Source organism: Chionomys nivalis, chromosome 4 (assembly GCF_950005125.1).
Source record: "Chionomys nivalis chromosome 4, mChiNiv1.1, whole genome shotgun sequence".
NCBI lineage: Eukaryota > Metazoa > Chordata > Mammalia > Rodentia > Cricetidae > Chionomys > Chionomys nivalis.
The window spans coordinates 85,188,652-85,212,401 of NC_080089.1; the positions used below are offsets into that span (position 1 = coordinate 85,188,652).

Genomic DNA, 23,750 nt, shown 5'->3' on the forward strand with positions numbered 1-23,750 from the left:
AGGCCATGTGAAACTAAACCTGCGGTTTGTAGGTTAAATGACTATCTCAGTAGTGTTGAACGGTAAGAACGCCATATCCATGCTCTTAACATAGGAAGTCTGTAAGTCAGTCACCTGGATTCCCTAGGGGATTAAGCTGAAGAAAGGGTTCCTTACTGTAGCAAATCCATTGGCGGGTGTAGAAATTGGCAAGTCCATCAGTGAAGTCAGGATGACATGTACTGTGTGCAGTACATATTTAGATGGAAGCACTGTGGCCTTTGGGCTAGGCAGGAAAGGAAGGCACCCGCCCGGTACTCCAGTTAGTTTCCAGTTAGTTGCAACTTCCCCACCTAGGAGGGATGTATAAGGATAAGATATATGTTCCTGGACTTTGCCTTCTGTTCTTTCAACACCATTCTCCCAAGATCTGAAACCTCAAAATTCCTTGCCCAGTGGCCCAAAATCTAGTTTTATCCAAGGAATACCCAGGATTGTTGTTGGAAGAACGTGGATGAGTTCATTTGTCCATCCTTGTGTAAACCTTACTTGGTGACAGATGAGGATAAAGAGAGAAAAGGGGAGAATTGGGCTGTAGGCCTCAGCTATTTCAATATGTGATACTCTTAGGAGCATAAGAATGCCCAACCTTCTTGGATATTATGAAGGCGTATGTTTTCAAGATGCAATACAGAACACATTACATGTGACAGTTTTGACTGATGTATAATATTTTACTATTTGGCCATATACCATCTTAGTTTTTGCTTGTATTCTCAACATGGGGCCCAAGAAGTGGTAGGGTAGTGATTCTTAACCATTGCAATGCTGCGGCACTTTAATACAGTTTCTCATGTTGTGGTGATCCCAGCCATAACATTATTTTCATTGCTACTTTATAACTATAATTTTGTTACTGTTATGAATTATAAATATCTGTGTTTTCCAATGGCTTTAGGTAACCCCTGTGATAGGATCATTCAACCATAAAGGGGTCACAACCCACAGGTTGAGAACCACTGTTGTATATGAATTCTAGTTTTCCTTTAAACACTGATTGCTAGTTTGGAGGCCCTTTACTTCCTGTGATCTGGAGTAAATTTTTTCTGTACCAAGTTACATACTATTAGATGAATCAGAGGGAAAAAGAGAAAAAAGTAATTAGAATGAATATATTACTGAGCGATTCTGTTTCTGTAAGTGCTATTTTCTGAGAGAGGAGATAAACCATTATCAGTCTTTTGGGGTATATTTATACTCAAAATAGAATTTATAAATGACAATGTTTTAGAATTTTTATAATAAATCCTTCTAATAAATGGTAATTGTTTTGTGTAGTATAGTATTTCTAGTATTTACAGAAATTCTTGCTTCCTTTTACAGAAGTCAGTATATGTCATAATCTTACAGTTTTCAGCTGTCATTTAGTAAAAGTTTCTTTCTTGTTTAGTCATTTAGGCAGGATGCTTTATGATTCATATGCATGTACAATTCATATATGGAAGCATAGAATAACATACATTTTTCTTTTTTTTAAATGGGGTGTGATTTTATTATGTTTTTTATATTTTTATATATATTTCCTTTTATAAAGGAAAACAAACTATCTTTTTTCATTATACATACTAATCCACGTTCCCACTTCCCTCCTCAAATTTCCTCCCCCAATCCTCCACCCCCACCCTTATCCACTCCTCAGAGAGGGTAAGATACATTGCTCTGCGGAAGGTCCAAGGCCCTCCCTGCTATATCTAGGCTGAACAAGGTATCCATCCAAAGAGAATAGGGTCCCAAAAAGCCAGTAGAAGCCGTAGGGATAAATCCTGCTGCTACTGCCAGTGGCCCCGCAGTCTGCCCAGCCATACAACTGTCACCCACATTCACAGGGACTAGTTGGACCTATGCTGGCTCCTTCCCTGTCTGTCTGGAGTTGGTGAACTCAGGTAAACTGTTTCAGTGGGTGTCGCCATCATGGTCTTGACCCACTTTGCTCATATTCTCACTCCTCCCCCTCTTCAACTGAACTTTGGAAGCTCAGCCCAGTGCTCTGATGTGGGTCTCTGCCTCTGTTTCCATCAGTTGTTGAATGAAGGTTCTATGATGATATTTGAGATATTCATCAGTCTAACTACAGGGCAAGGTCAGTTCGGGCCCCCTCTCCTCTATAGCTTAGGGTCTTAGCTGGGGTCATCCTTGTGGATTCCTGGGAATTTCTCTAGAGCCAGGTTTTTTGCTAACCCCATAATGACTCCCTCAATCCTTGTCTCATCTCTGTCCTTCCTTCATCTCGACTATCCCATTCCCTCAAGTTCTCCTTTCCCCTCTTGTTCTCTCCCCTTGTCTTCCACTCTTCCTACTCCCTCCACCCCCATGCTCCCAATTTTGTCAGGCAGTCTTGTCTATTTCGACTTTCCAGGAGGATCTATATATGTTTTTCTTAGGGTTTATCTTGTTACTTAGCTTCTCTAGGATCATGGACTATAGGCTCAATATCCTTTGTTTATAGGTAGTATCCACTTATGAGTGAGTACATACCATATTCACCTATTTGGGTCTGGGTTACCTCACTCAGATGGTGTTTTCTATTTCCACCCATTTGCATGAAAAATTCAAGATGTCATTGTTTTTTTACCGCTGAGTAGTACTCTAATGTGTAAATGTGCCACGTTTTCTTTGTTCATTCTTCAGTTTAGGGCATCTAGGTTGTTTCCAGGTTCTGGCTATTACAAATAATGCTGCTGTGAATATAGTTGAACAAATGTCTTTGTAGTATGATTGAGCATCTTATGAGTATATGCCCAAGAGTGGTATTGATGGATCTTGAGATAGGTTGATTCCCAATTTTCTGAGAAACTGCCATACCGATTTCCAAAGTGCTTGTACAAGTTTGCATTCCCACCAGCAGTGGAGGAGTGTTCTCCTTGCTCCACATCCTTTCCAGCATAAGCAATTATTGGTGGTTTTGATCTTAGCCATTTTGACTGGTGTAAAATGGTATTTTGGAGTTGTTTTGATTTGCATTTCCATGATGGTGAAACATCACCTTTCACAATAACCACAAATAACAAAAATATCTTGGATAGGTAGGATTAACATAAAAAAAAGGCAATCCTACCAAAAGCATTCTATAGATTCAATGCAATCCCCATCAAAATCCCAACACAATTCTTCACAAACTTTGAAAGAACAGTAATCAACTTCATATGGAAAAACAAAAAACCCAGGATAGCCAAAAAATCCTGTACAATAAAGGAACTTCTGGAGGCATCACCATCCCTGACATCAAGCTCTATTACAGAGCTACAGTAATGAAAACAGCTTGGTATTGGCATAAAAACAGAGAGGTTGACCAATGCAATTGAATTGAAGACCCGGATATTAATCCACATACCTATGAACACTTGATTTTTACCAAAGAAACTAAAATTATACAATGGAAAAAAAGAAAGCATCTTCAACAAATGGTGCTGGCATAACTGGATGTCAACGTGTAGAATGAAAATAGATCCGTATCTATCCCCATGTACAAACTCAAGTCCAAATAGATTAAAGACCTCAATATAAATCCAACCACACTGAACCTGATAGAAGAGAAAGTAGGAAGTAGTCTTCAATGCATGGGCACGGGAGACCACTTCCTAAGTGTAACCCCACTATCACGAACACTGAGAGCAACAATAAATAAATGGGACCCCCTGAAACTGAGAAGCTTCTATAAAGCAAAGGACAGTCAATAAGACAAAAAGGCAGCGTACTTAATGGGAAAAAATCTTCACCAACGCCACATCAAAGGACTGATCTCCAAAATATATAAGGAAATCAAGGCACAAAATGCAAAGAAAATCTATATTGAGAATCAATCTTATTCATTGAAAATGACTGTGACATGAAATATTAGTGAAAGCAGAGGATGAAGTCCAATACTAATACGTGTGTGTGTGTGTGAGAGAGAGAGAGAGAGTGTGTGTGTGTGTGTGTTTGTGTCTGTGTTTATGTGTCTGTGAGTGTGTGTGAGTTTGTGTGTGTTTGTGTCTATGTGAATTTGTGTGTGTTTGTGTGTGTCTGAGTGTGTTTGTGTGTGTGTGAGTTTGCGTGTGTATTTGTATCTGTGAGTGTATTTGTGTGTGTGAGTATGTGTGTGTGTGTGTGTTTTTTGCACTTTGCTTCTGATGTTAAAAATATGTGTGTGTGTGTGCTCTTAAGTCAATTGAACTACTTTTGTAATTGTCTATTCCACTCAATTGTTCATTTATGGATTTCTTTTATACAACCACAGAACTAGAAGTTTCTGTCTTACTGAGAGTCATAAAAATAGAAAAGCCCTCATCTACCAAATCAAAAAAAGAACTAGAAATATCAGTTGAATGCAGCAAATTCCTGTGTACAAGATGACCATAAAATATTCCTGTGTCAAGTGATGTGACAGACTTTGGTGATTTTCCATGGAAGGCCTCACCCTCTCTGAGGACTGAATGGGAGGGGAAGGGGAGAAGAAAACAGGGAGGGAGAGATAACTGGGATTAGTATGTAAAATAAAAGAAGATTGTTTAAAAATAATAAAATGGTTTGTTCCTTTCTAGTTTATGAAAGTGTGTCTTCTGGATTTCAGGAATGTTTTTGCTTCGTTTTAGGAAACGTGCTCCTGTACAGACAGAGACTCTGAGCACATGCACATTGTGATAGTCCCTTCCTTGCCATCATTTGATCATAATTATTAGTCTTTTCACAAACATCCTCCTATCTATTCTTTATAAAATATAAAGAAAGTCATATAAGTACTCATGTCACATAAAATGCTTTATTAAACAATATTGCTTTTCTCTAGCTGAAATGTCTCTCCAATTTTATTTTCAGACACATAAAAAATAATAAAGCCGAAAGAAACATTAAAAAAAAGAACTCAAGGAATTAGACATCAAAATTCTAAATAATCCAATTTAAAAATGGGGTACAGAACTAAACAGAGAATTCTCAACAGAAGAAACTCAAATGACCGAAAGGCACTTAAGAAAATAACATAGTTTTCTTTCATCAGAGTGTGGTGTTAGCCTACTTGACATTGATAATACTGTTAAATTCCAAGTACTCAACTTTTAAAACCTTTTCATTGGGAAAGAAAAAAAACTTGAGAATGTAACCATCTTTATCAAATATTTTTATATGTACAATCAATATCATTGTAAATATAAAGCCTAAAATATGGAGTTGCTTACAAAATATGTATAAGAAGAAATTAGGTTTTAATTTCTTGAGACATGTTTTTAATGTGCTGTTACAGGTATGAAGAGATAACACTCATTTTATTAGACTTATTAATTCTCCATTTTTCAAATTATAGATGTATTTACATGTTTTACAAGATATCTTAGAATAAAATAGGCTTGTAAAGTTACTGAGCTTTAGAGCTGTGTGCACGGCAATGAGACTGGAGTTCTGGAAGAGCAGAGTGGAGTGTGGGTTCCACTAGTGACCTGCTCGTGTTGCCTTCTAGGCTTGTCCTACAGAAGGTGCCAGCTGATTTCCAAGGAAGATGTTACTCATGATACAAGGCTTTTCTGTCTGATGCTGCCTTCAAGTACTCACCTTCAGGTGCCAGTTGGGCACCATGTTTACCTCAAGCTCAGTGTTACAGGTAAGGGGATTAGAGCCACGGTGGGGTGGAGTGGGGGACATGTTATTTTGTACAGTCGTCTAAGTTACTGGCCCTTTTGGACACCTGCCTTTAATGTCAGGAAGCCTCTGGGTCTGTGGCTGCAGGGGTGTGAGGACTGTGGCTTTGCTACTGATGACCTGGAGCAGGGAGTGAGCACACAGTGGTCCCCACAGGGAGTATCACTAGAAACAGATTTGTGTCCTTGGTATCTCCCAGGAGAGATACCACTCAGGAGATTTGAGTCTATAAAACTCAAAACAAGTGAATAACTGCACATAGTTTCCTTATGTATGCTACCAGTCAAGGTGTTCAAAACTGTGCTCCTTGCTGTGTGGATTATTTTCCCTTATTTCATCCTAAATCTCTTCATTTACTTATTTCAGTTACTCCAGTTCTTACTCATAGCCAACATTTCTTGGCCTCTTGAAGCTGCAGGCTCCTTACTTCAGTCTGTGTTTGTCTTATAGACTCCTTGCTGGGACTTGGTGTAGGTGTTCTTCCATGATGGTGCCATGAGGCTCTTCATCATCACTAGTACAGACTGCCGCCAGGAGCTGCTGTCTCCCTTAGCATGGCTCTCAGCCAGTGAGCTTTTAGTTACATAGGAAATAATGAGAGCCATGCATGAAATTGTGGTCTTTCAAATGTTTCATGACTCTTTTCTTTAGCACTTGATCAAATCATTTTACTTTTACAAATAAAACTTTCCATGACATAATTAGATTATCATTCCTTTCATTCAGCGTCAAAATAATAATTTTAGAAGATTAAAACAATCCAAAATATATAAAATTAGAAGTGAAATGCCTCCTTTTCTTTCTCTAGTGCTCTCATTGTCGACCACTAACTGTTGCTAAGTGTGTGGTTTATATTGGAATTGGTCTGTCTTTATTATTATATCTCCATGGAAAACTTTGATGCCGTTTTATTGTGGCCTGCTTCACAAGTTATATCTTGTCTGGATTCATTATTATAGACCATACTTAGTTTTACAAAAATTTTACAAAAAGTGTGTATAATGGTTAAGCATTGGTTTATTAAGATTATATCCTTGAATTAAAACATGGATGTGGAGCATCTCATTAAAGGTGTATATACATTAGTTTTAAACATACAATGATAGCATCAAAAATTTTTATGTTTTATCTTCATTAACAGCCTTTTAGGTATTACACTTTTCTTTGTTTTGATTTTTTTTCCAGGTGCAGAAATAGTAAAGCCATACACACCCGTGTCTGCCTCCTTACTCTCAGGCTTTAGAGAACCAGTTCCTCCCCCAAATAAATACATCTACTTTCTGATCAAAATCTATCCTGATGGACTCTTCACACCAGAGCTTGATCGTCTTCAGATTGGTTAGTAATGTTGATTTGTAGCCTTGTTTGTACTGTAGATTGAATCAGTGAGTGATCCTCTGTTATCTCCATGTGGGAGTCTGTTATGCTCCTTAAACTCAGCTTGTCTTCTCTTTGTCTGGTACTCCATGTCCTCCATCTTTATCATTTGCAGCCTCTCTGTTCATCTCTGCCCTGCTCTGGAGACTTGCTCATTCCCCCAATCCAGTCAGCCACAAGCTTTGCTGTCATCTTTCCTCCCAACCCTGTGCTCTGAAAGCAAGCCTCCATCCTTTCCATTTTGTCCCCTACCTGATCTCTCACACGGCTCTAACTGGTGTCTTTCTCTCGGTGCATATCCCAGCAGCTTCTCCAGTTCCTCTGAGAATAGACTCACTTTCCTCCCCAGCTTTGAAGCCTCTAGCAGGTCTTCTTTACCTGTACTGCTCAACTCCCTGCAGGGCTTACAAGGGCTGCTAGGCTCTAGCTTTTGTGTTTGGTATCCTCATTCTTAGGTTCCCATAGGACCCTCATCTAGAATATCCATCAGCCCTTCCTTTGCAAAGACTTGAGAGATGAGCACTTCCATTATGAAGCCCTCCTTCTCGGAATCACTTAAGAACAGTTGCTCATGCTCTGTTTTAAGAGGAGCCCACCGATTGTTTGTAAGATTGACATTTACAGGTAGAAAGTCTCTTATTTCCAGGACCTAGCTTGACAGTTGGCACATACTAGACTGTCAGGAAACGAACCTGGAAAGACTGGATAACAGATTATAATGTCTCTGAACATGTGAAATCTTTCCTTCTTGTTTCTGACCCTTTCTCTGTGTTTTCTCATTTTTCCCTACCTCCTTTTGATTCCTTTTGCCTTAATGGCAAAAATGTTCTTCCTCTTTCTCTGTCAGCATCAGCTCACAGTGGGGCCAGAGGGTGGACTGTCAGTGAAGTCTTTATGTTACTTCTGAAGGGCACTTTAGAAATCCTATAGTGTGATTGTTCCTTAGACTGTTAGTACTGTCTTGTATAAAACTGAAGAAATTATAAGCACCCAAACATTTTAAGATACAGTATTTAAATAACTTCAAGATAAGAAACAGTTTTGTTTTTTTATTTTTCAAGTGATGTTGGAGATTTCTGAATGTACCCTGGTAGTGGTGTTCTTGTATGAGAGGTGTGGACAGTCCTGTCAGCCGACCCCCACAGAAACTAGGCAACTGCCCAAGAACAGTTGCTTTCTGATCTTGCTTTTTCATAGGAATTACGCTCATGATGGCTCTTCTCGTTTCAGCTGACAGATCTTTTCACATCTTACTGGAGAAATGACACTGCCAATGTCAGGCTCCGGAATACATTTGTTTCCTGTCTCTCCTGCCCAGCTGGGCCCTGTGGTTGCTAACCAGTGTGTAAATAGCAAATATCTCTTCCCTTCTTACCTTGTATTATTTACTCCTTAGTCTGATTATCGCCATAGAATCCCGACATATTGGGCCGGGCGGTGGTGGCGCACGCCTTTAATCCCAGCACTCGGGAGGCAGAGGCAGGTGGATCTCTGTGAGTTCGAGGCCAGCCTGGTCTACAAGAGCTAGTGCCAGGGCAGGCTCCAAAAGCTACAGAGAAACCTTGTCTCGAAAAACTAAAAAAAAAAAAAAATCCCGTCATATTTGGATATCTGATGATTGCTTCTGAAACTCCTCTTAGACTCTGTAGAGACTGATGTGGAATTCATGGGTCAAATGTCCATCCTATCATTCATCAGTGTTCTGTCTCTGTTTCCCTTCCTGCTTTTTTGTATTATTTTGTTTCTGATTTTATTTATTTCATTTGTTTGTTTAGGAGATTTTGTTTCTGTAAGCAGTCCCGAGGGCAATTTTAAGCTATCTAAACTCCAAGAAGTAGAAGATCTGTTTTTATTGGCAGCTGGAACAGGCTTCACACCGATGGTTAATGTGCTGAACTACGCTTTGACTTGCATGTCCAGTCTCAGGTACGTTCCCTTCTCTCTGATTACTGTTACTCAGGAGGCTTTAGTGCAAGGCATTCATTATGAATGTCCGTGGTAGGTAGTTCGTCTGCTCTCAGAGCCCCACTTGCCATGTTACTCTGCTCCTCCTACTGACTGTATTGCTGACTTCCTCTGTCTCATTTCATGTTTTTATAATTTGGGCTACCTAAAAGCAGTCACCAAGTTCCTTTGGACATTTCCATTTGCGCATATTTTAAATGTAATAATGACTTACATTTAATGAGTTTTCCTTTTTTCCTTTTAAGGAAGGTGAAATTGATGTTCTTCAATAAAACAGAGGATGATATAATTTGGAGATGCGAACTAGAGAAATTGGCATTTAAAGATAAAAGGTATTGCACCTGTTAACTCAGATTTACGTTTTGCTGTATCCTGGGACAGTTCAGTGTGCTGGAAGCTGGAGCAGAGCTGACTGTCGTGGAGTTCCTGGGTCCTTTAGTGAGCCGTCTCTGTGCCTGGACATGGGGCCGTTGCTCACCATCTCAGCAGCAGTTTCCAGTTTTAGCTGACGGAGTTAGTGGGCGTTGGTAACCCTGACACTGGTTTTCTTTTAGCTGGTGTTATCAATAGAAAGCAGATCTTGTCAAGCCCAACGCAGGGAGAAAGAAAGGCATGGCAAGAGCTTGTGTCATTACAGAAAGAAGAAAACTGCGAAGCAAGGTCAGCTGCAAGCAGTTCAAATTTGAGAACATTGAGCTAGACAGGACACCATACTTTCTGAGGCATTTATGCAATCATCTAGTCTCAGAACGCCAGGGATTTCTAAGTTGTAAGAATATCTGAGGTGATTATGTATGTTCATATAGTCTCACAAAAATCAAGTTACCAGTCCTTGAAAAGCCTGAACACCCTTAGGTGCCACCATCCCTAGGGCCGAGGATGCAGGTCTTTGGCTCTTTGTTGTGTTCTCTGTTACTTCCCATAATCCTCTGTCTCCTTTAGTGAGTGGCTCATAAGTTACAGCTGTGACTTGAACAAGCTTAGCCTTGAAGCACTACTGTTCTTAACCTGGCTGAAGCCTCTACCTAGGCCTGTTTACTCTGCTGAGGCAGCTAAGGATGAATTCAGGAAACACAGATCACCAAATTCCAAGCTTTCACACTGGGAAACATTGACTGGGAAGCTTGCAGACCAAACCCTACTTCCCATATCCTCAGCTTTAAGCCTTACTATTCCACGGGGGAGGAGAGATGGCTCGGTGAGAAAGAGCCCTTTGCTGTGGCAGAGGACTCAGATGGTGTCTCACAGCCGTCCATAACTCCAGTTCCAGGGCATCATGCCCTCTTCGACAGTCACCTGATGGATGTATACACATGCAGGCAAAATACTCATTCATAGAAAATAAAAAATAAATAAATCTTAAGCCAGGAGGGTGGTAGTGTATGCCTTTAATCCCAGCACTTGGAAGGCCGATGCTCGTGGATCTCTGAGTTCAAGACCAGCCTGACCTATAGAGTGATTTCCAGGACAGCCAGAGCCACACAGAGAAACCATGTCTCAAAAAACAAACAGCAAACAAACCCCCAAAATGCAAATTAATAATCTTTAAAAATTAATTTAAAATAAGCCTGATCACTTGAACTCTTCTTTAGGAGTTGCTTAGCTTCACAGACCTGTGTCTTTATCTTCAGACTCAAACAGTGGCGCCTGTCCTGCTCGCCCCGCTACACAGCTGGGGTCTGGGGACCATGTCAATGCTTTGGGAGTGTTTAGGATGGGTTAGAGGCCCTCTGTCAAGGAGAGAATGGTTTGCCTTACTAGAACCCCTGTTTTCTCAAACATTTAAAAGATTTTAAATGGACATGGGTAGGGTTTAAAGTAAATGTTTCTAGTAGATTTTTGACAGAAGTATTGTTAAGTTCCTTAAAGAGAAATTTTACAAACTTTAAGAGATTTATTTGAATGACTAGACATTATCCCTTAGTCTGTTGCTAAGGGTTGATTCTGATAAACTGTCATAAAAGGGGCATGCACCTGTGCACATGAGGTGTCCTTGTTTTGGTCTTCATGACTGGCGTGTGGGTTGCTTAGGCTACAGTGTGGAGGACTGGTTTTTAGTCCTGCCTATAACTGCGCTCGGCAGCAGAGTGAGCCTTACCTCGTTTATCTGATTACAACGTATGTTCTGTCACACTGAGCCCCCCTTCCTCAGTCATCCTCGGGGATGCTTCCATTTGGAGACAGGGTCCGGTGTTATTGTCTTTAAGATTTTATTTATTTTTATTTTATGTGTATAGTGTTTTCTTGCATATATGTAAGTATACTACATGCAGGACTAGTGCCAAAAGAGGCCAGACAAAGGCATTAGAATCCCTAGAATTGGAGTACAATGGTTGTGAACTGCCATGTAGGTTCTGAGGAAAAAAAGGTTCTTTGCAAGAGCAAAAAGTGTTCTTAACTGCTGAACCATCTCTCTAGTTCTTAAAGACTTTTTTTCTTTTTGATGGTTACAACTTGTCGCGGCCCCCCTCGTCCAGCAAGGATGACGCGACCACCGGAGCTCTTCTCACTGCAGTTTTATTCAGGACCTTTTGACAATTGTAAAATTTCTCTCTCTCTCTCCCGGGCAAACCTCTCCCAGCCCTTAAGTAGGCCTGGGCTGCCAACCTCAGATTGCCAGGTGGGCACTGCCCATAGGTCCACGCATATGCAAGCAGCTGACAGTCATTGCGTGATAATAGCATAAGTCAGGCTTTAGCCATAGGAGTTGATTATCACAGAGAGCACTCGCTTTCGGGATTACGGAGGGCGGGAGCCAGCACCATCAGGTGCGACTCCACGCAGCTCTCTACACATAGCCATCAGGTGTGGCTTCACGCAGCTCGCTACAACAACTGGAGAAAGAGGGGCTATTGACATGTAGTTATTAAAGGCCAGCAACAGCTCAAAATTCTAGAAGTGTAGACCGGGAAAACCCTGTATTATACCATGATTTTTAATAATAGCAGCATTGTGCTCTGTCATGTGAACATGCCCTAATTTATTTAAGCAGCCTCTGCTGTTTGTCATGGTGAGTTCTCTGTACTCCCCTGATTACTTAGGATGAAAGTACTGACGAGTCACGGGTGAAAGTGTCCTCAGGCCCGGAACCTCCTGACAGAATCCTCAGCACAGAGTGACCCAGCAGCATCTCTTGATGGCATTGGTTCCTTTAGTTTTCCACTGGAATCGAGCAAGAAAGAAAAGACTGCCTGGCAGCTCACAGTGGGCAGGTTGCTTCTATGCCCGAGGGAAGAGCAGGCATCATTGTGAATTTCTGTGCTGTCTGCAGATGGCCCCAGCCCACGCAGCCCAGTGATCCTGTTCCTGTGAGAAAGAGGTGTGGACTTGCTCCCACTCTGGGTGAAGCTCTCTTCTCATCCAGGACAGCAGCCCCTTACAGTGACCTTCCATGATCTGTGCTGCCTTCCTTTCATTGTGTTCATTGGGTACCAGACTGTAGGCAGGAAAAGTCTGGGAGTAAGTACGGAAGGAGCTCATACCTCACCATGGTCCAAGTAGGTGCTTGTAGAGACGATGCCACTGGTTAGCCTTCTTTAAAAAGGATACTAGTAAATTACTGGGTATCCATTGCAGATTAGAGCCTCTTTACTCTGAATTTATATCCTAGCAATTGTAGTGAAAAAAATCATTGGAAATCCAGCCATCTTTGGCTTTTAATTCACTATGGCAAAAAGGCGTTTGGATAAAAGATAGTAACAGTGTTTTAGTGAAACAAGAGGCCAATTCAGTTTCCCAAATCCATATAGAACCAGAAGTCCTCCAGTTTTAGAACTTGAGAGTTTCCCAGTGCTTGCATAGACTTCACTGACTGGATGTCTAATCTGAAATCCGAGGTGCTCCAGAATCTGATAGAACATGATAGTGTCGTGTTGGCACTCAGAATGTTTATGATGTTTGAACCTTTTGAATTGGGGTTTCAAGTGGGTGTGCTTACCGTTGTGTTTGGGTAGGCAGTTCTATGTAGTGTGGGTTAGAATTGCTGTGTAGACCTATGTGGAAACCTTGATGCTAAGAACTGAAGCCTGATCTGGGGTTTATTGAGATTGTGATTGATGGGGAAGTTTCCTCACCGCATTCAGTGAATGCCCTGGGAAGCCTTTGAGGCAAGGCCTGTGTGCAGGGCTAGGCTGCTTCCCTGATCTCTGCCTGGTGCTCTTATTTGGTCTGCTGTTGCTGTGCCTGGCCTGTCAGTTCTTGGGAGTCTAACCCAGCTGTGACAGCGACATTAAGGCATCAGTGTCAGCCACAGTCTATTCTCACATTCGGTTTTTTACTCCTCTCATCCAAAAAGCTTTTTTCCCAGGGCTTAGGCTGATGCTTAGCGGTCCCTGAAGAAGCACAGTGAACTGGGTCTGTCGAGATGGCGGCACAGCAGGTGTGGCAGGACTCTGGTTTTCTAGCTTTTAGCTCCCTAAACTCTGAGCCCTCTCTAATTTCCACGTGTCTGGTTTCATAATGTTTAAGTGCTTCTGTATTTTGGCCACTAGGGATACAATGATCCCTGCTTTCATGGAGTTTCGGGTCTGAAGGCAGAGTGGACAGTGGAATAGCGGGCGGTGGAATGGCGGGCAGTGGAATAGTGGTGGAATAGCGGACAGTGAAATGGCGGGCGGTGAAAAGGTGGGCAGCAAAATGGTGGGCGTTGAAATAGCGGACAGACAGTTCCCTTGGGGGCTACGTGCTTACCACCTGAAGTAATGGCTATGAAGAAAGGGCAGAGGCCACCGTGTCTGCAGTAAGTACATAGAGTGAAAGAGCAGTGGGTATAGCACTTGCTGGTGGACATGAGCGTGAGCTAAGAGCAGAAGAGTGGGGCTCTTAGGAGCGTCACAGAAGGAAGACTGAGTGGGCAGTGTCATGCTGTGAAGACCAGGCGGGGAGGCTGGAGCCAGGGCTGCTCATAGGGTGTATGCAGACTGTGGCAGGGGAGCCTCCCAAGGGGATGCTGAGGTTCTGGCTCACACAACCGAGTGAATGACTACCCCTCACAGGGTTAGAGCTAGGCTCTGGGCAGCCAGGCTACATCTGCCTGATGGAGATGAGACCACCAGGACCAAGAAGTCAAACAGGCTTTTTAGTCCAGTTGTCCCAGGGCGGTCATGTGACTGTCCCTGGAAACCGCTCCTCTGTGACACGTGGACAGATGATTACTAGCGGTGTGACAGACTCTGAGGTCCCAGGGAAGTCTCTTGCTAGTAAGTTCAAGAAATGAAACAAAAACCAAAAACAGATCATTGCCCATCTCCACAGCAAGGCCAGTGCTTCATGAATCCGCATTCACATGCAGGCGTTTAGTAAATGTTTACGTAGAGCCTATCCAGTCTCACTAAGCTGTTCTTTGGGAAGGGAGCCTTACTGACTGAACTGTGACAATAGAGGTTTTAAATACAGACTTTGAAAACTCTTTTCTTTGCTTGTCCTAGATTTGATACTGAATTTGTTCTCTCAGCACCTTCTCCAGAATGGAATGGCAAACAGGGACATGTATCACCAGCTCTTCTCTCTGAATTTTTGCAAAGAAGTTTAGAAAACTCCAGAGTCTTCCTTTGCATCTGTGGACCCACACCATTTACAGATGAGGGGGTGAGGTGAGCAGCAGTCGGGGCACTGGGAGGGGGTAAGGTGAGCAGCAGTCAGGCACCGGAAGTCTGAAATGGAAGCCCACATAGAGCACTGAGGAAGCCTTTTGGTTCTTCCTGCCATGCTGACATACACTTTAAAGTCTGCGGTAGCTATGAAAACAGCGGCGTTTCCAGTCCACATACTAGGAGCGGGGTTGGGGCCTAGATTATGCTTAGCGTCAGATACAGCTAGAAAAGTGAGATTCAGCCAACAGTTAGTGTCCTCTGCCCACAGCTGTCAGTATGAACTGTCATGAATCAGTGCCACAATCTCATTCGGGACACTGGGCTCTCTATCTCCCCTTCTACCACTTTAATGTAAGTAATTATGAGTAAGCCATTTTCATTTCAGTGTGGCTCTGTCTTTATTCCCTGTAACTGTCTAGAATTGGAGTGATCCCATCCAGGCAGCAAGTCCAAGTGAAGGTGCTAGATTGTACGGCATAAGTAAGCAAGACCCGTAGCTACACAACACAATGAAAACCACTTTAGATGATCTAATTCCAAAGTCACACTTGAAAGTAGTTGGTTAGATGCCCCCAGTGCTGGATTTTTCAATTTTAATTTCTGACTCCTTAAATTTGTTTTGTATAAACCTAAAATTTTCTAGATAATCTGAGTCTTATTTTATTATAAAATCCCCTGACTCCAAATTTTTAAGAAGCATTTGCTTTTGTAGGACACAGGGCTCAATGCTGCACCCTCGCTGCACTACAGTGCTGGCCCGGGTGTCTCTGAGCACTGTGTAGGCTGCAATGATAACGTTAGGTGATGGACACTTCAGACTGACTGCAGAGGGATCTACACACCCATCCTTAGGTGATGTACACGTCAGACTGACTGCAGAGGCATCTGCACACCCATCCTGCACACCTACATCCCTTGCCCACGATCGGCCTCTCAAGCTTGGGGCCAAGTCTTCATTTTCATTCATTCCTTTCTGCACATCGTAGCCACTCCTGTGCACACTGGAGCCTCGATGTGCGCATTAAAGAGTAGGTTGTCATGGCTCTGTGTTTCTAAATGCTATAAAGCAACTGTAATCTCTACAGCTCTTTTCTAAACTGCCTCAACACTAATCCTGCTGTGCTGAACTGGCTTATCTAGAGGGCTCAGCAGGTCTCTTAACCATGCCCCATGGTGCCCTGAGATTACCTACCCTGAGCAAGTTATACAAGCTGCCTGTCAAGGTGACATGCCCCAGATCAGCATTTGCATTTCATGACATCTCCCTTGTGACTTTCTGTTCAGACTCATTTCCCTGATTTCTTGTCCTTGCCATCTTAATGGAATGCGTCTGTCTTTCTTTTTGAGACCAGGTCTCAGCATGTAACCCTGACTGACCTCAAACTCAGAGCTATGCCTGGCTCTGCCTCTGCTTTCTGGGTGTGGGATTAAAGTATGTACCTTCATGCCGAGCTAATGTGGCTTTCATATCAACAGTGGCAAGCGGCTCTTACTTTATCATGGTTTTGTTGTTCTGTAAATAAATTTCTTTGCCATCCTTTCCTCGGGCCTCCAGAGTTAATCTCATGTCTGCTACATGCTGCACAAAAGTCATTCTCCACCTCCAGTTCCACTTCAAGCCGTGGATTAGAAATCCTCTAACATTGTGCTGGTACTGAACCTGTGCACAGCTGCTGTCATCAGCCCCTGGGCAGCACAGCATAGCTATGTAGCGTTTGCGTTTTTTTATTTATTGTACTAATCTAGAGATAATTTAAAGTATCTTGGGAGATGTCCGTACATACAACACAAATACGCTGCCGTTTTATATGAGGATTGTGGGGGCCTGCAGACTTTGGTGCCCATGGGCAGACCTAGAACCAGGCCCCTCAATACTAACTGGATGACTAGCTGTATCCCAAGCATACCTTCCACATCTCATGAGCACCTGGCAATTTGTATAATAAAGGGTTAGAAGCCCGCAGTTAAAAAAAAAAAACAAAACACAACGATGCTTTGATACACTCACTACCTTGCACTGAAGACATGGATAAGTAGATTCAACTTCAGAGGCTCACACTGTCCGGAGATGAGACGTATGTGACTGAAGTACAACTTGGAGAATCATGAATAGAGCCAGGTCCTGTCACCAAGGGGTGTGTGTTTTGAGAAGACCATAATCGTGGTCATATAGGACCTGTATTACAAATGATGGCTAACAGCAGTCAGAACTGGCATGGTGTACACACCTGTAATCCCAGTGTTCTGGAGGCCAGGACAGACTGAGCTATTTAAGTAGACCCTATTTCAAAAGACAGAAGAAAACAAAAAGCCAGAAGGGTCATAGAATGTTAGAATGTCTGCTTATCATTGTCATTCATAGCACCTGAAAAAACCTGCAGTCAGAAAGTAGAGAAGGCATGTTAAAGGCATTGAAAGAGTAGACTGGTCACAGAGAAGCCCTTGCCTGGGGGTGACAGTACAGTCTAGAAAGTAGAGTGGGCTCCCAGAGCCAACAGCTTGACCTCTGTGCCCTAACCCTGTGCCACATGGCCTTCCTATGGGTATTCCTGCTCTGAACAGAAGTGCTGAATAAATAATGATTATTTTCGGCAGCATTTTAAGCAGCCACTTCTATGGTCTCAATCTCTATTTGTATGATTTCCCAAACTGAAGGGTATTTCAGCAGTATGTTTTCCTGCTCCTTACTTTGAAAACTGATGAGGAAAGGGAGGAAAGCAAAGCTTTATTCTGCCTTTTCTGTATGCACTGCATTCCTTTATTCTGCCTTTTCTGTATGCACTGGGTTCCTTTATTCTGCCTTTTCTGTATGCACTGGGTTCCTTTATTCTGCCTTTTCTGTATGCACTGGGTTCCTTTATTCTGCCTTTTCTGTATGCACTGCATTCCTTTATTCTACCTTTTCTGTATGTACTGCATTCCTTTATTCTGCCTTTTCTGTATGCACTGGGTTCCTTTATTCTGCCTTTTCTGTATGCACTGGGTTCCTTTATTCTGCCTTTTTCTCTGTGACAGTGTGTGTGCATGCTTCTGGGCAGCCACATAGCCCCAGCAGGTTTTCTTCATAGAGTCCTTCAGTTGATCAGTGAGGAAAGAATGGTGGAAGTAGAATCTCACCAATCTGAGCAATTCCTAGGTGCCCAGTGGTTGTTAGCATCTAATAAGAGAGGTAGCCATGTGTTATGTGCCTCTTAGAGTAACAACACTCTGAATGAGTAGCCGAAGAGAAGTAAACCTGTCTGTGAGGAAGTCCTAGACTCCATCCACTTGTCAGGTGTGAGGAATAAGAGGACCCAGGGCCAGGATATTTAAGAGTGTCATGGGGTGCAGCAGAGTATTGGGGAGTCCGCAGTGAAAATGTGTGGTTTTCAGCTCGTGGACTGAGGTGGGAGCAGAAGGGAAAGAAGGACCTTGGAGATCAAATGTATCCAAAGCCTTGTTCACCATTTACAATGAGTGAATTATAAGTGGATCTTGACTCAAGTCATTGAAAATTTAAATGTGAAAATTTGAACACTCATTAACTACCTAGTGCTGTTTAGGAATTGTTAAGTTTCTGATGCGATCATTGTGTTTTTAAGAAACAAAGACGACTTGAGAAGATGAGAAGGTATGTTAGCAAGCTTTGATCTCATGCTTTCTTTGTAAGCACTTTTCCCAATACTCTTTCTGTTCCTCAGGTTGCTGCATGATCTTAACTTTTCCAATGATGAGATCCACGGATTCACAGCTTAATAAAATGCTGCCATTGTCTTTTATTCAACTAGTTTATATTTGTGATCACCTAGGATTTTTTAAAAGAATTTTTGTATGTACGAAAGGTTAACCAGGCTTCCATTTCCGGAATGAAGTCGTGTGTCTTCAGTATAGGTAACTTGGTTTAATTTTGTACTGTGACTTCCTTTACTACTGATGCCTGACCCGGGACGTCAATCATGGCAGCAGACACATACAAAGAAGAGCCTTTGTTATGACCTGCAAGTTTTCCTTACCACTGAAATTGTATCACTGTTCTGCAATAAACACTTGTATTTTATGACATGATAAAGTAAGTAATCATTTTGATCACTTTCTATGCTGCAAGATGTCTTCTGAGCAATATAGATTAAATTTTACACTGTACTGTTTACTCAGGAATTGATGGTGTATGTCATTATTAATCTTAAAACATGTAATGCTGTAACTATTGGTGATCTAGTTCTGTGGGTATCCATGGCATTGATACAGAGTAGAATAAAATTATACTGCCATACTTTTATTCTCTGTGTTAGACATATGATTGAAATAGAGTGGCTGTCTTAAAGGGAATTTTATTTACTTAGTTGTTTATTTTTTCAGAGTCTCACTTAGTAGCTTTGATTGGGCTAAAATTTGCTATGTAGCCCAGCATGGCCTGAAACTTGCAGTGATCTTCCTGCTTCTGCCTCCTGGTGCTGGGATTACAGGTGTGTGCTCCCATGTCCAAGTTTAAAGGAGATTTTAAAGACACCAGTAGAGTTCAATTTCCAAGCCCCAGATGGTAGAAGAAAACTAACTCCTGCAAGATAATCTCCACGTTCTCAGAATGGCAGTGCACTCCCTGCCATGCACACACAAATAATAAATAAATACAATTTTTAAAAAAGTTTTAAGATACCAATAAAAAATATTGGAAGTGCTTCACACTTGCAGCCTGGGACTAGGTGTTTAAAGAGCTTGCCAGAACCCTAGCAACTGTTTCTAAACCCAGACCAAAGGTGTCAGCAAAGGTTGAAGAGTGGCATCCAGCCCATGGCCTGGGACAATCTTTCATCCTTCTGCCACCCATCCACACCGGCTGGGAAGAGGAGGAACATTCTGTCCTCGGAGGTTCTCTCCAGGTTGACTGCTTCCCCAGACCAGCAGCTGGCAGATGAGCAGGGAGCCCTGTTAACTCTGGTATGGGCAGTCTTCAAACCCTTCCAAGCCTGAGACTGAGCAGAGGATCAAGAGCTTTTCAGAAGGACGCGCTGGATGCATAGATGGCTGCTGCTCTCCTAATCCACGCAGCAGCAGTGTTTATACAGACAGAGCTGGGAGGAGTCCCTGGTTTTCCATGAATGGTTTTGTAAGTCGCTACCATCTCTGAATGAGTGCCCAGCTCATTAGCACTTCCCAAAGGACCGACCAGCACGCTGCATGTGTAATCTCTGCTGGCAAATGCCTCTTGAACACCCATTCCTATCCCTGTGTCTTCCTCTCCCGAGGCTAGAGTCCAGCAGCTCAACTGCAGCCGTGCTGCTCACAGGGACTTCAGATCCTTGTTACCCCTCATCTCTTTCCCCTGGAAGGAGATGTGTGCCATCTTCTCTTTTTTTCAGTAATTTGTTGGTATTTTGTCAGTTAACTTTCTTTCATGAGTGTCTTGATGTTTCATCTTTTCTAACCTTTTTTGTCCTCCACTCCTGTTCCAGTTACTACAAGAAAGCGATTCTCCTCTGCTGGATCTCTTCTTTGTTCCTCCTTTTTTTGTGCTTTAGAGCAAAAGAAAAGCCAGAAGCCCTGCAGATTTCTACTCACACATTGGTTTGCACATTAGTTTAAAAAAAAAAAAAGTGTGGTTTTTGCCCATTTGTTGAGTGGATAATTTATTTTTCAGGTGCTTTTTTTTTAAAAAAAAATTCTTTGTCTATTCTAGATGTTATCCCCTGTCAATGAAGTAGCTGGCAGAAATGTTTCTCTCCCATTTTGTAGGTTGCCTGACTGTCACCACTGATGGTTTTGGTTGCTGTGCAGAATCTTTTCCTTCCATTTGGCAACTCTTGCTATCATTTTCTGAACTATTGGAGTCCTGTTCAGGAAGCCCTTGCCTGTGCTGTCAGTGTTTTCCTCTGGTGTTTTCAGTATTAAACTAAAGCCTTTGGTCTATTTAGAATTGATGTTGTGTGTTTTTCTACGGCAGCTGTCTAGTGTCCCCAGAATTGCTGCCTTTTTCTTGGGTGTGTTTCTGGTGTCTCTGTTGTAAATCAGATGTGTGTAGCAGCATGGGTTTATTTCTGGGACTTGGTGTGTAGGAAATTTAAAGCCTACCAGGCAGAGTGAGCCAACGTGGAGTCTGCCTGGTACTGTCAGAGGTCCTCATGCCTTGCCAGTGAGGGGCAACCATGTGACATCAATGGATCAGAATGCCTGGGCGCTGGGAGGGTATATAAGGTTTCCCCTGTTGCTAAGTAAATGAGTCTGCTGTATTCCTTTCACCAGACTCTTGTCATCTGTGTCGCTCATGCCATGCCTCCTCACACCCTCCCCCCAGGAAGACATTAGGACCCAGCTACATACGTGTCCTTTTTTGTGCTATTAGCATGCTGGGTGTGTTACTCTAGTGCTGCACTGCAGTGTTAAGTCAGGTATTGAGGTGCTCTTGGCTATTTGGGTGTGATGGTTTGGATGAGAAATGTCTCCTAGAACCTCTGGTATTTGAACACTTGGTTCCCAGTTGGTGGCACTATTTGGGGAGGATTGGGGGTGTGGCCTTGATGGAGGAAGTGTGTCACTGGTGGTGGTGACTTCGAGAGTATATAGCCTCACTCCATTTCCAGCTCATTCTCTGTTTTGTACTTGTGGTTGAGGTTGAACTCCCCGCTTCCTACTGCAGCCATCATGCCTCCCGCCATGATGAACTCCAGCCCTCTGCAACCATAAGCCAAAGTAAACCTTCCCTCCATCAACTGCTTCTGGGCATGGTGTTATCACAGCAACAGAAAAGTAACCAGTGCATTGGGTACCTTATGGACTTAGGATTGTGTTGTCTATTTCTGTGAAGAATGTCGTTGGAATGCTTGGGTTTTTTTTTTTTTTTAAACACATTTTTGTTTTAATTTACTGCTGCTACCAGAAAAGAACACCACAAGCTTAATGGCTTTAAACTGCATGCTTGTGTCATTTCCTGATTCAGGGTGACTCACCTGGGTCCTCTGCAGAAGCCCAGTAAGGATTGTGAGCCAGGGTGGGCTCTTCCCCAGAGGCTCCAAGGACATTTGTTCTCCCAAGCTCCTCCAAGTACTAACACGTGGCCAGAACATCTGTGCCCCGTCTGCAGGGCTCCTTGCAGCAGCAGTAGGACCGCCCTCATTTCCTTCATGGCCAGTTTGCTTCTAGAAGCTGCATATATTCCTCCTGCTTTCCACATGGCCTGCTTCCAGCACTGCCTGTGTCCTGCCCAGACACTGAAACTCTAAGTTCTTCCTGCCATAGCTTTCTTTCCCCAGCCAGAGAAGACCCTTAGCTTTGAAAGAGCTCTTGTATTTAGGACAGACCTACCCAGATGCACAAGGTGGCCTCTCTACTTTGAAGGTCTGTAATCTGTTTCCCCACGTAACAGAGCATAACCAAAGGTTGCATGCCTTAAGGTATTGGAGTCTTTTGGATCTGAACTGTCCATTGGTTTATAAAGAAGCATGTTTGTCTCTGATAAGTTGCTTAGGTTTTGTGTAGCTATCACTACAGGCTCTTGCATGCATACTCAAGTTCCTTATACTTATACAGGCCAACTGCTGTCTTCTCTGTGGTTTGCCCTCTCAAGCCTAGAAAAACATGTCCCAAACCAACTTGGTGCCCAGACTGTTGATATCACAGATCTCTTTGGCAGATGAACCAGACTGTGTGGTTCATTGCTGGTAGTTTGTAAAAGAATGAAATCTCAACCCATCCAGTTTCCTCATCTTTTAGCTTCAGTTTATGGTCAAGTCATTTTCTCTTGGGGCAGGCCTCTAACCAGAATGCGAGAGTGATTATCTAAAATGCAAAAATATCTTTGTTTCTTGGTTAGAATTCCTTTACATTTTCAATTGGGGTGGAGTCCCGTGTTGTATATATGAGGGTTGGCATGTCTGACAGAAGCGTATCTAGTGACCAGAAGCGTTTTTGGGTGTCTTCCTGCATCACTCACCACCGTAGTTTTGTTTTTGTTGAGCCCAAGTCTATGTGTGACCCTGGGAGCCTTTAGTTTCACTGACCGGACAGCAAGGCCGCAGGCACACCTGCCTTGCTTTCCCAACACGGAGGTACAGACATGCCCCAAGCCCAGATTTCACATGAGTGCTGGCCATCTGAACACAGACCCTCACGCTGGCACTCCAAGCACCTTATTGGTTGAAGCAGCTGTGTACCAGCATGCTCCACTTAGCACAGATTGGTTTTGAACATTTTCTTCCAGGCCTCTGACTGTGGAAAAGCTGAAGGCATGAGCCCTGGAAGCCAGGACACTCTGCTCCTGCCCTACAGCGCCTCTGTTGGGGAGCGCTATACTACAGATGTCCTTTTGCTCTGATTATCTCCCCTTGGTTCGGAGACACTTGTTTTGGGAGTTAACAATCCTTAGGTGAGGAAGTGGTTGCCTCCAAGAGCCAGTGTCAGGCTACGGAGATAGCTCAGTGGGAAATGGCACTTGTCACCAAACCTGAGTTCATGACCCACATGCTGGAAGTGGAGAACCAAGTCCTGCAAGCTGTCCTCTGAGCTCCATGTATGCACCTGCATGCTTGTGAGGGTACACACACGCGCACGCTAATAAAACTAAATAAAACCAAAGTGTTACAGTTGGTTTCAGTGGCAACTCAATGCAAATTAGGATCACCTGAGTTGGCCCCGCCCCAGAACTGATTGCCTTAACTGATTGATGCCCAAGACCCACCCAAGTATGGGCCGTACCTTTTGGCAGTCCAGCTTGGCCCTCCTCTCCATCCTGAGTTGATTTGGCCTGTTGCTGCAGTGAGCCCTTTGCTGATGTCAGAGCCCGCATGTCCAGACTCAGGATTAGTGACTCTCCAGGGACTCCCCCCCCCCCCCAGGTTTTTGGTGCCAGACGGAGAGTGCAGATGCACCCAGTCTTGTGGGACTGAGAAACTGCCAGGCTGGCCTCCTGCTGCTGTGGGACAACTCCAACTTCAAGGAACAAGCCGCTCCAGGGTTGTTGGCCTCTCAGGTATAACTCAGCTGTTGTTACTTTAATGTAAACTGACTTAGTAAGGTGTTTCTCGTGTGTGTGTGTGTGTGTGTGTGTGATCTGTTTCTCTAAAGAACCTCTAATATACCAAGTAAATTCAGGAAACGGAGTTTTCAACAAAGAGCAGAGGCGACAGCGGTTCATGTACTGCGTCTGTTTCTAAGTGCCAGTCTGGGCCAGTTGTTCCTTTTCCAAGAATAAGTAAA

General features: G+C 43.1%; 1 protein-coding gene across 4 annotated transcripts in view; it reads left to right on the top strand.

The window, feature by feature from the left end:
* Positions 1–20,475, top strand: part of LOC130872810 (cytochrome b5 reductase 4) — a 63,395-nt gene extending 42,920 nt beyond the window's left edge. For 2 of the 4 annotated variants that reach the window (XM_057767077.1, XM_057767078.1), the window contains 6 exons: positions 5,471–5,611; positions 6,835–6,987; positions 8,802–8,952; positions 9,237–9,323; positions 14,418–14,582; positions 18,263–20,475. In XM_057767077.1, coding sequence (XP_057623060.1) covers positions 5,471–5,611; positions 6,835–6,987; positions 8,802–8,952; positions 9,237–9,323; positions 14,418–14,582; positions 18,263–18,317 — 752 coding nt within the window. In that variant the 3' untranslated portion in view covers positions 18,318–20,475. Of the gene's footprint in view, positions 1–5,470; positions 5,612–6,834; positions 6,988–8,801; positions 8,953–9,236; positions 9,324–14,417; positions 14,583–14,850; positions 14,934–18,262 lie in introns of all 4 variants that reach the window. The other 2 variants (XR_009056991.1, XM_057767079.1) reach the window with 2 other exon arrangements.
* Positions 20,476–23,750: the final 3,275 nt, after the last annotated feature.